We start from the raw sequence: 15,821 nt of genomic DNA on the forward strand, positions 1-15,821 counted from the left end.
GGCGGTCGGCCTGGCCAGAGCGGCAGCCGGATTCGCGGGTGTGTGGGGGACGGGCGGGGAACGAGCACCCAGCTGTACCCGCACAGCCCAGGGTACCCAGGGCTGGTTCGGGGTAGTTTAATAGCCGCTCTTTTGGGAGAGCCTGTGTTAATGGCTGTAATGAAACAACAGGTCAAAGTTCTTGCTATTTCATGTCCCAAAAATGTTTATTCCACACTGTAATCCACAAGTTCCCAGTTGCACTGAATTGGTGAATGTTTGTTCAAGGAGCTATATTTAACCTCGGTCAATGCTGGTCTCTTTAAGGTCGCTATGCAGTAAAAGCTTTGAAGCACATGGAGCCACAGGTAAAACAAGCCCTTCACAACCTACCAAAGCCTGTAAGTTTTTTTATTTAAAACTTTACTTGGTGAAATAACTACAGACTGTTGTCTCTGTATGGCATTGCTGTATTTTCTCCTGTGTTTTGTCAGTAACAACAATTAATTGCAGCAGTTCTGGTGGTAACTGGCTAATAGAGAACTTGTTTGGGCAAGGTTAAGTAATTTAAATAATGATGCTCTACTTCAACTGAATTTCCTATTACAAGTGAAGTTTTGCCATTTTTACAGACTAAAAGCTCAGCAGCTACTAAAGCAATAATGAGTTGTTTTGACTGATACTTAGAAATTAGTGTGTTTTAAGCTGATAAGTTTTCTCTTTCAGGCCTTCAGTGGTGGTTATTACAGAGGTGGATTTGAACCCAAAATGACTAAACGAGAAGCAGCTTTAATACTAGGAGTGAGGTAAAGGAAATTGATCAGAAATGAAAGGTGAACAGCATTCCAAAGCCACTTGTGGTCCAAATAAGCCATTTCAGGGAGCCTTGGGGTTCACTTGGTGTGAGGAACACAATTGTGATGTTGCCTTGTGGTTCTTGTCAGCGTTGAGGATTTCCAGGTGGATGCAGTGTGAACGTGCTGCAAACCCAAATTCTTGGATCTGGAATAAATTCATCACTTCTGGAACATTGTAGATCTGTCTATGGTGGCAATCCCTGCCAAAGCACTTGAGGCCAAATACACAAATCTATCAAATAAGAACTTTCAACTGTGAATTTTTTTGGGGTTCTGGAGGTTTTTTTACCTTAATAAATCTAGCAAATTTTTTTGTCTTACAGCCTTTAAGAAGTTTTCAAAAAAAAAAAAAGTTACACCGTAGTTCTGTTGTTCTGTTTCTTTTTAACTGTATGACCCCCACCCCATTAGACTGCTGTAGCATGTCTTTGTCAGCAAACTGCTTTGGAAGAGCCCTAGAAAGCCTCTCCAGGATTTAGACACTACAGATCAGTAGTAGGAAAAGATAAACATACAAGTTAGCTAGAGAATTTATGGTAAGACATAGTGCACACTTGTTCTCAGACACCTTCTGATGATCTGGGGAATTCCATGAGGATCCCTTAAGTCAGTTTTTCTCTCTCTTTCAAAGCCCTACAGCCAACAGAAATAAAATTAGAGAGGCTCATAGACGGATCATGCTTCTGAATCATCCAGATAAAGGTAAGGAAATTAAGCCACTTTGATGAGTTAATACATGTTTTTAACACAGATGAATAGAATAGTGTAGGGAGGAAGTCAGTGATACATAACCACCTCAACTGCTAAAAAACCCACAGAAAACTGAGTGAAAACAAATCTTAGGGTGCCTTAATCCATGCTAATCTAAAGCATATTTTGTGTGTGGATGTTCTAGAGCCAAGCAGACAGGTTCAGCAGGTCAGTTTGTTAGCTGCTCTACTGTGAATACCACAGTAGAATATGATTTGTTAAAATGAGACTTAAAATCGCCTTAAGTTTAGATGAAACCCCAGAGTACCCTTGTGTGTTTTATATACCACTTGAAAGTTTGAGTTCATGGGAATACCTCAGGAGTTATCCATAAATGGCAAATACTGAGCCTTCCACAGCTGCTGGAGACATTAAATTATGAAATATTCCTGTTGGTGGTTGTCTGAAGGCTCAGAATCTACTTAAACTTAGTAACTCAGGGCATCTATACCTATTCTAAATTCTGTTCAGTGAGTCAGAATCATGTGTTGGTGTTTGACATTCAACTTCTTAATCATTGCTTAAAAGGTAAAATGGCTTCCTTTAAAGTGACTGTTGAATTCCCTCTATGGACCAAAATAATCCATGGGGATATGCTTTTCATAGGTATTATCAAGTGAAAGTTACCTTAAAAATTAACCTTACTGAACATATGCAGAAGCTAAAAATAGCATTTGGTGTTGTACATGACCTAAATACATTAATCTTCAAGTAAAACATTATAGTGCAATTAATGGTATATATGCTACCAACAGTCATTGCCCTTCATGGCTTTACAAGGTTTCACTGTGGATTCTTTCTCAGACTCCCTGAGTATTTTTTTGCCTTGTTTGAAAACTGAAGTGGTCTCTTGATACAGCAGCACTTCCGCTGGGCAGGGTTATCTGCAGACCTGTTCTGTGCCTCTGTATTCACCACAACTGCACCAAGTCAGTGGTGACCAATTCATTTATGACTGATAAAACTGGAGGGGAAAAACACTTCAGGAAAATAAAATCAGTCTAACAGGAGGGAGTGGTCTGACACTGAACTCAGATGCCTTCAGTCATATCCAGTTTGTTCTACAACTGGCAGAAAGACCACGCTCTTTCTTCCTGTATCCCATGGCATTATTGTCAACACAGGAGACAACTGTTGGGTTTTTTTAATCTGAGGTTCTTTTTCTTCTAGGTGGATCTCCATATGTAGCAGCCAAAATCAATGAAGCTAAGGATCTACTAGAAGACCAAGCTAAAAAATGAATGAGAAAGAAAATCACTCATTCAGAGGGTTTGTCCCTGCAAATGATTATTTTTGATAAATGGCTTAAGAAAAGTTCTAATGTCAGTCTTTGACTTAATATACATGAAGCTGGAAATACAAATCCAGGGAGGTACTTCCCTCCCTGCTTGGTCACTTTTTTTTGGAGATATGTGAGGGAGTGAAGCTTAAAGATTTTTTTCATAGCTGTTCTTTATTAAGCAGCAAAATCTGCCACTCAGATGTTTTCAGTGCTTGAGAGCAGTAACTTGGTGTGGCCAGTGTGTGTTACCAGGCACAGGTAGACTCATGTGCTGTCAGCTAATTTGTGTTGAACTGGCCCTGCTTAAAGTTCACGCTGCTGCTCTTCCATCTGCTAAAATTAGCACACTGAACCTGTTTGGGAAGGGGGTGGAAAAACCAAGAGGATTTATTGGACAGGAGGAACTGGGAGAGATGTGTGGTTGTCTCTGCCTGGAGAAATAAAGTACAGGAAACAATGTACTCTCTTGTCCTTGCCTTGTGAAAAACAAGGTTGGTTAAGTGTTACTGATGGATCTGGAACACCCCAGATTTTTTTAGTAACTTTTAGTTTTGACAGGTTTTAATAGCATTTAATAAATTCCATATTTGTAATAGGAGTCCTGTAGTTTTATACATTATTGTACGCTACAATAGAGCTCACACGGAGGTTTTTATTTATGATTAGGAAACAGGAACTCTTTACATCAGTTGCTGATACCTGAGCTGGATTTGTGCTCTGTGGAGCTTTTCACACCCAGCAGCTTGTGAGAGTCTCAGCTGGGGCCAGGGAGCTCTGTCATACTCCAAGAATCTTTCCAGTGCTTCTGCCACTACAGCAACACTCTGCACAGCACCTCAGGGAGTTAATGCCCACCTGGGCATAAACACAGTGGGCTGAAAGCTTCCACTGCCAGAACCTGGACTTGGGAGTGCTGCCTGCTGTGCCACAGCATTGCTGTGGAGGAGTTCTGGGCTGTTCAGGAAGGATTACCACAGTAATCCTTAACATCACAACCTCCCCAGAAAGGCAGTAATTTTGCTTTGCTACAGAATTTAAAGCAGGGTGAAGGACAGCTAGATCTCCAGAGTCAGCACAGGCCAAGCCATATGCAGAATGTTCCTGTACTTAAGTATTTCCCAGCCAAACACTACTGACTTATTACGTAACTCGTTTTTTTCATTTTCTCCACTCCTGTGCCCGGCCCATCAGCTGCGATACTTGTGCACACTTCAGTCACAGCTTTTGACTGGGTGTGTTGGCCCAGAGGGAATGCTGTTGCTGAGTGTCCAACCCTGGAGTCCTATGACAAAGTGCACACACAGGTCACTGCTTGGGACAGCTTGGCTGTAAGCTCTGTCAGGTAGAGCAGCTGGTTTAGAACTCTTGGTTTTGTCTTTCTGACAAAATCAGACGAGACAATTTTTTTCATTCAGTCAGTACAACTTCAACACTGCCCTTTGAATTCTTAGACTTCCTTGCTACCCAGATGCTTTTCCACAGTTGTTTTGTGCTTCCTTGCTCTGGCTCCTGTACCTGAAAGATGTGGAGGTGTGCATGCTTCAACTGATCAAAAAGTACATCTGCATTAATAGCTATATATGTTAGTCAGGTTATGCAATTCTCCAAGGTAAGGAGTCTGGTTTTAGACTTGTTAACTGGTGTTTGACACCACTGCCTTAACAAAAGGAAGATCAGCATGTTAGAAACTCTTATGAAAAAGAGTTCAAGGTTCAAGCTGCCTCACAAGTAGGTTTCCATTGTTAGTTAACAGCTTGAAAACCTTAAATAGTAATTTAAATTTCTGATAGAAACAGTCAACAGATGGAAGATCAAAGTTTATTTTCTTTTACTACCAGCATACAAAAAAAACATATTGCACATCAAACAACCAAAAACAAAAATAAAAATACTCTACTAAGGACTAACATATGTAGTTTATACAGAATAAACTTTCTGGAAATTGATCTTTTCAGTAGTTCAGGTTATGTCTTAATGGACATGACTAATTCAGCTTAGTGTTAACTAAAGCTATGTTTGATTTTTAAATACTGTACAGTTTAATAAATAAACCAAACAAAGCCTCAATGTAGAACAGTCACTGCCAATGTCACCCAGTATCCCTGCAGATTATGAGAATTTAACAAATGCATTCCAGTGGTCTGCAGATTTTTCCTCTACATACAGCATTTAAAAAACATGTATTAAAACAGACCAGTTTCCAGACTAAACTAATGGAGAAATTACATTTCAGTGCAAAATATTTTAGACTGCATTTCTTTCTAGTATTCCTCAGGTGAAGAAGTGGTTGCATATTATTAAAAATGTAACAAAAGCAGCTAATGCTTTCATAAAGAGTATTATGTTAGGGATCCCCCTCACATCTCTGCCATATTTTGAAAACAAAATAACATTTCCTATAGCCAGCAATTTTGTTTATTTAAATGTTACATATACTATCTCAAGGCACATCTGATGATATATTTATAACACAGTAGGTGTCAAAGTATGTTTAACATATGATTTCTCCAGGATCCCTCCCCTTTCTGTATTCCAAAATGGAGGAACTGAAAGTGCGGTGTCAAGACTGGCGATCCATATTCTATCTTTGGCAAGCTTATACAAGCACTATTTTAAATGTAATGTAAAAGAACTGTAAACTAGGAACTTCAGTTTATGAAACACCATTCAGCACTGCTTCTTCCTGATTATTTCCATCCTCCTGAACAGTGACTTTCTTTTCATCAGGGCTGTGCTGTAGTTTAGAAGGCTCATCCCCAGAGGTGGTGGCAGGACCATTCACTGCCTTTTCAGAAGGGCTGTTCTCATCAATCGCATCTTTTGCCTTGCAAAAACAAGAAGAGGGGAGCATTAAAAACACAACAATGCAGAGTGTAATCTCAGTTTCTCTCGGGCTCACACAGCAGCTTTGCAAGAGGGAACATCTCTTGTCTGTCTGTGCCTGTATCCTGTCACTTAATGCATCTCATCACTTACACCTTGTGGTTTATGGTATATTTCTCTATCTGCCACTCAGAGGAAAACATGCCAATGTAACCCCAGCACTGCACACCCCCAGCACACCCAGAATGCTTATTTATTTCTATTTGTCTAAGCCCATGAAGGAGTTTACTGAAAAACTGAGCTTTATGCTCCTTTTGAAGTCTATAGCAAAATGACATTTTGCTAATGGATCTTTCTTACATAACTTGTGGCAATACATTGGCACTTCAGAGGTAAAGAAATTCTGCTTTATTCAGTTCTGATTATTTTTCAGGATAATGTAATGCCACTCTGATCCTTTAAGGAAAAAGGATCAAAACCATACAATCTTTGTAAAACTAATTCCTTCTAAAATAGTTGATACAAGTCACTAAAAATGCCACATAGTATCCTCTATCCCTAATGTTTTTTAAGGAATAGTTCTCAAGATTTACCATGGGCAATTTTCACATTTTATTACATAATGCAACATTACTAAATATAATATTTTGAAAATGTGTACAGACTTAATTTGGTCCCAAATCTGCAACAACAGACAACAAATCATTGTCATTTCTGTTTACTCTGGGCCCTTTTTGCTTTAATGATTTGTTCTTGAAATCAAATCCACTTGTAGTCAAATGAGGGTGAGCTAACTGAAGCCTTCATGCCTTTACTGTTCTGCTGTAAGGGAGGAGAAAAAAGGAAATGCACATTAAAAAAATCTTACCGTTTCTTTCTTGGTTTTGGCTACTGTCTCCTTTGGAGGGTTTCTCTGTCTACTTTGAGATTCAGCTCGTGATATATAATCAGCTACTGTTACTGTTCAAGGAAAAAAATCACAGTGATGCTCACATCAGCAGTCAATTCAGCATGAACCTTCATGTCTTTTCTGCACAAGTTATGTTCTAACTGGGAGACATCTCACAAAAGGCCTTCACACTTACAGGTTATCAATCATACAGCAAGGATCAATTTGTTTCTGTTGTTAAAACAATTTTCACTAAAATCAGTGGTAACAATGATCTGAAGGTGGACTCTTAATAAAACCAATTTTGGTCCAATTGCAGAATTTATTGGAGAAAGGGCTTTCTGTACTAAGTTTGAAGAGATTTGGCTGCAGCTCTTTGAACTACAGACTGTGTGTCACTGGGCTTTTATTAGCTGAGTAGTGAAGAATTTCACTAATGAAATGAAATGAAGACACTGGGGTGGGTCAGAGCCTGGAATCACTTAGGATGATGTGGCATCAAATCTTTGGTACATCACAAAGTGACTGAGGAGGGAACTGGCCCTTCTTGAGGTACTAAGAGTGCCACCAGCACTGTGGCACCAGCTCTGTCTCCTGGCTCGGGTGTGGCTGCTGTGGGGTGTGTGGACACAGGCGGAGCTGGCAGAGCCAGCCCAGCCCAGGGGCAGCACAGTTGTGTCTATGCCAGTACAGCTGCACTCACTGGTGACAGCCAGGGCTTCTCTGACCTCTCCTCACCACCTCTACTAACCTTTTTGAGTAACCATGTTCTGTAGCCTGGCTTTGTCTGATCCTGTCCTCCTGTAACCACACCAAGACTCAGTTCTACCCTTAGAATACAGAGTACTGCAACTTTAAATATAAACTTGTATCTCTGATGAGCTACAGCACATTAGGGTTGGCAAGCATTACCTATTGAACTGCACAGTCATTTGTATTTAGTGTAAGGTATTTAGGTGAGCTATTTTTCTGGATTTAGGAATGACTGTGCATGAAATCCAAATCAGACTGGGAACTATAACAGATGAACTTTCTGTTACAGTAACTGGACTTCTTACAACTGGGTCCTTCCTGAACTGTGAAGGCCAAAGGTACTTTTTCTTTAAAATGAGGTTTTGAACCCAATGCCTCTAATATTAGTAAACAGGAAGCATGTTTCACGCACACAGTGCATTCTTAATATTCCTCTATGAATAAGGCACCATAACATACAGTAATGTAAATTAAATGATACAGCTAAGTGATTGAAATACAGTAGCTGGCATTGGGGGGAAGAAGGGAAAAGCTCCTTCTATCTTAATTTCACTCACACTTACTAGGTATTTATGAAGACTTTAAATTATTACAGTATTTTACCAAAGATAATTGTAAATTTTGTTATGTTCTTAGAATACTTAAGATTTAAAAGAATTCCCACGGTTTTCTAGAAATGACTAACATTCCTTTACACTTCTGGCTGAGATAAGTTTCTTGGAAATAAAAGCTGAAATCCTTTTCACTTTTTCTGCCCATTTACAAATCACTGCTACGAAAACTGTACTGTTGAGAAGAAATGTGTAGGTTTGAGATTTTTTAGGAGGGTGGGGTGTTTGATTTTTTCCTTCCCCCCAGTTTTAGCACAATAGAAAAACTTTTTTCTTCTTAATCAAATGTTGCATGAGCACCACAGATACAAGGAAGACAAATATGGGTGAAATTTTGAACCTGTCAATCTAGAAGACCTTCTGTTACTACCGTGCGCCGTGTATGTACAAGCATTTTCTAAACAGGGCATTGTATTGATAATTAGCCAGTTCACCTTTAACATTTCAAGTGTTAGTACACACAAAAGAAATGCAACAAGCCACGACAACAAAAAATTGGAAACATGCAATTTCACTTAAACTCCTCCTCCTTCCCACCCTCAATTTGCAGATGACTTAAACTATTCCCAACAGCCAAGGACTGAGAGCAGCAGTGTGATGCAGGTGTGGGGCTGGCAAACCCCACCTGAGTTCCCTCACTGAGCTCTGCCAGGACCCACATCCTGCCCCTCCAACACTGCTGCTCAGCCAGTGCTGAAAAGGTTGTGTCCCAGTCAGTGCAAGCGCACAGATGCAGTGAGTGCAGACCATGAACCTTCATGTTTGTCGTGATCCTGGACCACAGAACTCAACAGCCCTTTGGCCATTGACTTCAGTGAGAACTGGATCAGAAGCATAACTTGTATGTCCAAGCAAAAAGTTAGACATCAATTAGTGTCATTAGACAGATTTTAGAAGTTTTCCTAGTAGAAGAAATGTCTTTCATCTTTATCTAGTAGTCTTATTAGTTATTGAGTAACCTTTTGATATTATGCAGCTCTATGTAAAACAGCAGACACAACATTCTCTCATGCTTTTGACCTGAGATTACCCACAGCTCCACTCGAATTACCTGGCTGTCTATCTTCTGCCTGACCCCTGAAGCGACGCCTGCGGCTACGATTGCGTCGCTGGGGTTTTTTGTCACTATCATCTGCAATTGCAAAGTTTATAATGAACTATTTCTGATCATAAAATAAATAAATTCTTCAGCAGTTTCAGCATGGGGCAATTAAAATGGCTTCTGTTAAAGACAGTGAGTAAGACAGAAAAGCTAAAAGAAAATTTTATACTGAAAGCATACACAGTAACACAAAAGCTAAATTTTACTTTTTGTTCTTGGTTCATTAAAACATTTAGGCACGTGCTTAATGACCTCAGATTTCATTTATTAAGTAATCATACGTCAAATTTTAGCAACATAACCCAGATTTTTTTTTCTACATTAAGTAACAACTGTATTCTCATCCCAGTGAGTATCAAGAGAATTTACTGAAGGAAAGTTCTTAAGTAGAAGCTGGGTAGGGACAAATTAACAGCTACTTAAGGAGCTTTCCCACACCAAGACTGAGGTTACCAAGGACAAAACAGAACGTTGATCTGACAGTACTGTTTCTATCAAAGCAGCAGTGCAATGGGAAACAACAAGTCAAGTCTTTGGTGTCTCCATCAGACAGTTTTTACAAAAAAAGGCACATGAAAAGGCTAGTGGAGCTCAGTAAACAGAAGATTCCATGGCACTGCCACGGAAGGAGTCTTTCTTTAATCAGACAGCAACCTTGAACAGAACAACGATTTGTCACTTACAAAAACAAACAAGGGCTTCACTACACTTACAGGGACAACACATTTGTTTCTGAGCTTGCTCTGGGACTACCATCCAACCATTTACATACCTAAACCATTCTCATTAACAGAAGCTGTATCAGACTCTGTCATCCCATCCATAAGAACAGCATCTTCATCAGTCCTTCGCCGGCGGGACCTCCTGCGGCGGTTGCTGCTGTGGTGGGACTCGCTGGCGTCCGTGTCCACGGTCTGGTCTGACTCCGTGTTATCCAGCAGGCTGTACGGGTTGCTGTCCGGGTCTTTAAGCACTAAACAAACAGAAAGTGTCCACCTAAGATACTGCAGAGATGTGTAACCATTACCAGGCTGACTTACAGCTGTGGCTGAAAGTTTCAAACCACAAAGCAACCTTAAGCCAAGGTGTAACGCACAGAGCTGAAGTATTTGATTTCAAACTGGATCCTCTGACTCTAACCCAACAGTAACAATTTGGGGCACCACAACAGCCCAATCTGCCCTTGCACTATTTTAACCACCAAGATTTCCAAGGTGACATTTAGAGACCTTTTACTCAAAACTGCTAAGTATAAAAAAATCACACCTTACACTTTGTGGTTGTGCGGTACTTCTGACACTTACAGTGTTATATTAGCACAGATTCTGATAAAACCTAACTTCCAATCAATGATTTCTTCTTTCATTCTGTATCTAAACATAAGCTTACCTCAGAAGGCAGCCACAGGCAACATGCCAAAGATTTACCAGCTTTGCTAATAACATTATTATGTGTGAGCAGTAAAGGAAGGAAATGAAGATCACTATGAACAGAAAATAAACAAAAACCTAAAACACTCTGTATGATACAGCTACCACACAACTGCATTGAAATCCCAAGGCATTAAGATCATAATCTAAGAATGGAGTATTTTAAAAGCGTATGAGGTTATACAGAAAATTGCCAGGAAGAAAATCTCAAAACCCATTTGGAGCACAGTACCAGAGCTAATGGATGACTTTCCACCACGAGGTCCCCCACGCCCACGACCTCCAGACACGCTACGTCCTCGTCCCCCAGGACGTCGCCGGTTGTCACGTTGGTGCCTGCTCTCCCTGTCATCTTCTCCTGCCAAGGACCAGTCACTAAGTTCATCTTTTCTCTCAGATTCTGTTTCGGAGGGATTAGAGAGCTCAGAGTTTGTACCTTGTATGGGAAAGAAAAGAAAACAGGAAATTAATATGAATTTGGGGATTATATTCTGGTTTCATATCCTCACAGAGCTATTCCAAGCCAGCATGGCTGGTTATATATGTATGTTATTTTAACAAACAATATAATGCATAAATACATATATATATATTAAAATACGAATACACACACAGGGATACAATCATAGGTACATTTTAGTATTTATATATACACTCATCTATAAAAATATATGAACACATAAAATACAGATCAGAAGTTACTTAAGTAAGATTCTCAATTTAAGTTTGTACTAACATGTGAAATAATGGCTGAAAGATCACCAAATCTGTAATTTCTGTACACAGATAAACCAAGGATTTAGCAGTGTTTCCTCTCTTTGTCTACACACTGCAGGCATTTGGTGCAGTTTCTAGGCAACTTCTCTGAAATTCCCAAGGACAACTTTGCCACCTTGTAGCCGATGGCTGTTGCTAAGCAACCCCTTCTGGATGCTGTAATGCTGCTTGAACAATTTCGCTGTTTATATCAAACAGCATCTGTAACACCCAGCCATCCGAGTACCCAAACCAACCAAGATTTTTACTACCTGAAAACCCAACACCTATTCTTCGTTTTAGATATCCAGGAACTCCCCCTACTACCCAGTCTGGAATATAAAGTTTTAGACCCATATGGCTTAAATCTGATTCTTGCCATTTTGGGAGAAAAAAAAACCCCTAAGTTTTCCAAATCACAGTGTGTATATATAAGCAAAGTGAACAAGTTTCCGTACAGCTCAGTCAGCTCACTGGGAAATAATAAAAAAATTAAGTTACAAACATCATCATCAGAATCAACACAACTAACACCTGGCATGATCCAGGAAGCTATAGCCAGGGACAGACTGTAAAACCCAAAATGTGTCTGATTTTTTAACAGAAATGAGCTACATGTAGATATCCAGAGTGATTTACTGTATTGAAAAAATAACATTGCTCTTTGTGAAACATGTCTATATAGAAACGCAGTGTCTCCATTTGGACAAGCTGATGATGTGCACACCTGTCGGGAACTGAATGTGCTTTTTAATTAAAAAAATGCATCAGAATATCTCACCTTAAAACAAACCCAGTTAGTTCCTGACCAAATTACAAAACCCATAGGATTTTGTGCTGTCTCCATTTTACATTATTTTGGTTCACTTTTCAGAAATATGCTGCTAAGATGGCCATGATCACAGACGAGCAATTTTTCTCCTTCTCAATCAAAACAGCTAATGCTCATTTCAGATTTGTTTAAAAAATTTGTGTCTCCTGAAAAGTATCTCTAGCTTTCTTCCAAGCTTTTGTGATGTCACTTAGTAACTAGCACAGAAGAACAAGGTGTTTCCAGAGTTCAGTTTCTTAATTTCTTCAGTTTTAAACTTAACTTCAAGACTGCATATCTAACAAGGTGTTTTGAGCTATGAACAAAAAATTCTGAATTTCCAACCCTATCTTCATCCAAGTACACTGAACACAAAGAAATCCAGAGACAGTTCTGGGTTCCAAGGTATCCTGAGGCATTGCCCAAGCGCACTCACCGTAGCCAGAGGTGTAATTGGGGCCCCTGCGGCCCCGGCCCCGGCCGCTGTAGGACCTGGAGCCTTGCACAGAGGAGAGGGTGCTCTCGTCAGTGGTGTAACCCTTCTCCTTCTCAGGAACTCGAGTAGAGGAGGGCCTGAAGCCCATCCCGATCTGCCGCAGCTGCTCATCGATCTGGAGCCTTTCCAGTCTTAGTTGTTCTACCTCCTACGTACAACGAAACAAAAACCATGGAAAGACTGCTGACAAATGTCCCTCACAAAACACCATCCCCCACCCAGTCATATTGAAAATAATCAGTCCTGTGGCAGAAGTAACACCACCTGGGAGGTGACTACAAATAATGAAATTGAAGATGAGTTATGTCTGAGTTTTGGAAGAGATCTAAAAACTTTCACCACTATGCAGGAAACTTGGCTTTATGACTACTACTACCTTTCTTAATTACAGTTCAGCAAATTTTTCCAGTAAAATTTAGGAAAAAAAAATAAGCAAACTGATGAGGGAACACAATTCAAACTCAATCTCTCTTAACATCACAAAGCAACCAAACCTAAACAGATAATTGTTCTAACTCCACACTGTATTACTGTGTTCTATTAGAAAGTCCATCCTTCCCCAACAGAGAATTAACCTCACAACAGCAGAACTCAAACACAGACAAAAAATTTTGTGTTCCCAAATGTCCCTTAAACCCCCATTCTTTACAGTCTGATTCTTTGAGCCCCAACAGCACTAAGTAACCATGACAAGGTATTTACAGCCCATGACACCCATGGGCAAGGGTGGGCTCAAGGCACCAAGCTTTAAAGCCTGATATACAGAGGAACAGCTTAACAACTGCAACTCCCACCAAAGCTGCTCAAAAGTACTTCAACCCAAGTTTCCTCTACAGATTCTCTCTCCCAAAACACACTCACCTTTAGATATGCGATGTGATATTCCAACAGAACTTGGACATTCCCAATGCTTTCTTTAGTACCAACAAATACAAATGGTACCATTCCCTACAGGAACAAAGCATCAAAGCTTTTTATCAGGGAGAACATTATCAATGAAATCACTGAAATAATTTCTGTTTAAATTATATAAAGAGATCTGTTTTAAATTACCAAAGTGAGCTAAACAAAGGCAGCAACTGAGCCTTTGGTTGCAAAGACATCTAGAAATAGCTCAGGCTGGGGTGACAGCAATGGCTTCAGGCTGTCCAGCTTTCCCAACAACCTGTTCTGGAGCTGAGGAAACCTCACATTCCATGTTCATATTCATGCAACACATGCTGGGTGTGTTTAGCACAACAGGTGTATAGAAGCATCCACAGTTTACCAAGAAGGTGGTTCATTAAACTGACTTTATAAGACCAAGCACCTTTACAAGCTTTTCCCTTTTGTTCTTATCTATTTAAAGTATGTGGACACTTTTAACACTAGCAATCCCAAATTAGTTATATAGCCCAAGTACGTGTAGGAGAAAGAGCAAAAAAACCACAACCTCTTACTTCAGCAGCAAAAACTTTCCTTGAATTACTTTATATACAATCTACTGCAAGATACCAGTTTAGAACTAATGCTCTCTATCCACAGGTTTTGAAATAAAACTGGGTTTGAAAAGAAACCTAGTCACAGCAGGAAATAATGAAGTACTTACATCTTCACGGGGCAGCTTATTTTCATTGTCTCCTTCAATTCTCACCCTGACGACTCCAGACTTGTCTACGATCTCCTGAATCACTTTTCCATTTTTTCCAATAACTTTTCCTTCAGAGGGCAAGAATGGTTAATTTTGCACCCATGGTCAAAGTATTTTAACATGTTTATTGGTATTTTATACATAAAATCCCCGAAGAATACCCCATGCTATGTCAGAAAAAATGGGTAAAAACTTTTAAAATAAAACTCTCTCTATATGCAGAACGACAAGCAGTGATGAAGATCATCACTGTACACAGGCTTCCAATAGAACCAAACCAAGAGTAAAATGGCACAAGAGTTTCTGGTCAAGTTCTAAAACCTTGAAAGTCTAAGTTATGAGAGTTTGCACACGAATTATTTAAATGACATTGTTTATAATATGCAGGCTCCAAGCCCCAAACCACAGCAGGTTAAAGCCTGGGTTTTAACTTCTTTGCATAATCCAAGCTGTTCAATCAGGTACAACAACTCCAACTTTAACACTGCCTCCATGCTCACACTGCCCACAAGCTGGGCATGGGGAGCAGGGAGCTGCCAGACTTGAGTAAAAAGCAGGATAAAGGAAGGAGAATGAGGGAAGAAGAAAAAAGTTCCCTGTGAAGACCAGACTAGGGGAAGACGTTTGTGTCTTCAAGTGGAACACAATTAACCTCACACCTTCAGGTGGTTTTCAGTACAGAACCTACCAGACTATGCTACACCTTCATAAAGCTGCAACATGGAAAAATGTCTATTTTGAGACTGAGGCCAAGACTATGAGCACTGCTGATTTATACAGGAGCTCACCAGCATCCAACCACCACCTGTGACAAACCTCAACCCAGGAGGGAACAGTACAGAGAACTGTCTCATGTCATTCTTGCAACTCAGCTGAGTATTCCCAGATTAAGCTTTGGACCTCAGCTTCAGCACTTTTAAGAAGCTAATTTAGTAGAGCGTGTTTTTTCACTAGAATCTGAACTTCTAATATTACCATTAAATTAGGTGGTACAAGTCTGTAATCAAGTCAGCTGAAGTGCTAAAATCCTGACAAAGTATTATGCAGCAACAATGTATCCAATTTCATAATAATTCAGATACGTATAGTTTTAAAAGATTAATCACTTTCTACTTAAATGGAGAAATCAAATATTGTACTGGCACCTAAATCCCCTCTGCAAAGTTATGATTAGGCTCCCTTTTCCCAACTTTTCAAGTTTAAGCAGTATTACATACCAACAAGATTTCTGGGAACTTGAATAAAATCCTCCACAAATTCCAAGTAACTTCTGGCCTTTTTTACTGCATCAGCAGTCTGGAAATAAATTCAAAAAAATGGAATTTATTTGTGAATACAGAATGTTAAGAACAAAATCTTGTAGCAACAGTTGCCAGTCTTCCAAATAAACTTATTTGTAAAAAGAAAAGAATAAAGACATAATTAATCTAGTTTTGAGCTAAATCATAATGGAATAATTGAGTGAAATGCCCAGAGACAAAATTCAGTAGAAAAGTAAAGCATCAGTAAGGAATAAAACTTTGTTTTCATGTTATTTCAAGACATTTTGAGATATCAAAATGGATCCCCCATCCTTGGAAGAGTTCAAAGGCCAGGTTGGATGGGCTTTGAGCAAACACTGCAAGTGATTTTAGAACCAGGGCACACTCTTT

At 39.6% G+C, this 15,821-nt stretch overlaps 2 protein-coding genes across 4 annotated transcripts in view; one reads left to right on the forward strand and one right to left on the reverse strand.

The window, feature by feature from the left end:
- The first annotated feature begins 66 nt into the window (after positions 1-66).
- Positions 67-3,464, forward strand: DNAJC19 (DnaJ heat shock protein family (Hsp40) member C19). 2 transcript variants are annotated; one of them, XM_031055345.1, is made up of 4 exons: positions 67-380; positions 706-785; positions 1,468-1,538; positions 2,757-3,464. In XM_031055345.1, exons 1-4 carry the CDS (start codon positions 336-338, stop codon positions 2,825-2,827), a joined length of 267 nt encoding a protein of 88 aa, XP_030911205.1. In that variant the 5' UTR covers positions 67-335; the 3' UTR covers positions 2,828-3,464. The 2 variants fall into 2 exon arrangements, with proteins under 2 accessions (XP_030911205.1, XP_030911206.1); XM_031055346.1 differs by having other exon boundaries at positions 288-347.
- Positions 3,465-4,667: 1,203 nt separating this feature from the next.
- FXR1 (FMR1 autosomal homolog 1) overlaps positions 4,668-15,821 on the reverse strand; it is a 21,915-nt gene continuing 10,761 nt past the window's right edge. The window contains exons 8-16 of one of the 2 annotated variants that reach the window (XM_005419009.2): positions 15,387-15,465; positions 14,128-14,237; positions 13,401-13,487; positions 12,480-12,687; positions 10,709-10,912; positions 9,819-10,019; positions 8,996-9,076; positions 6,560-6,651; positions 4,668-5,692 (exon numbers count right to left, since the gene is read on the reverse strand). In XM_005419009.2, coding sequence (XP_005419066.1) covers positions 5,522-5,692; positions 6,560-6,651; positions 8,996-9,076; positions 9,819-10,019; positions 10,709-10,912; positions 12,480-12,687; positions 13,401-13,487; positions 14,128-14,237; positions 15,387-15,465 — 1,233 coding nt within the window. In that variant the 3' untranslated portion in view covers positions 4,668-5,521. The remainder of the gene's footprint in view (positions 5,693-6,559; positions 6,652-8,995; positions 9,077-9,818; positions 10,020-10,708; positions 10,913-12,479; positions 12,688-13,400; positions 13,488-14,127; positions 14,238-15,386; positions 15,466-15,821) is intronic. The other variant, XM_005419010.1, reaches the window with a different exon arrangement.

The sequence above is a fragment of the Geospiza fortis genome, unplaced genomic scaffold (genome assembly GCF_000277835.1).
Source record: "Geospiza fortis unplaced genomic scaffold, GeoFor_1.0 scaffold172, whole genome shotgun sequence".
NCBI classification, from domain to species: domain Eukaryota; kingdom Metazoa; phylum Chordata; class Aves; order Passeriformes; family Thraupidae; genus Geospiza; species Geospiza fortis.

What these genes read in the sequence shown, in the direction of transcription:
- DNAJC19 (XM_031055345.1), top strand. Translation starts at nt 336, where the DNA reads ATGGAGCCACAGGTAAAACAAGCCCTTCACAACCTACCAAAGCCT. An exon ending in GCTTTAATACTAGGAGTGAG is followed by an intron (nt 786 to 1,467) that starts GTAAAGGAAATT and finishes TCTCTTTCAAAG; the next exon opens with CCCTACAGCCAACAGAAATA. An exon ending in TCTGAATCATCCAGATAAAG is followed by an intron (nt 1,539 to 2,756) that starts GTAAGGAAATTA and finishes TTTTTCTTCTAG; the next exon opens with GTGGATCTCCATATGTAGCA.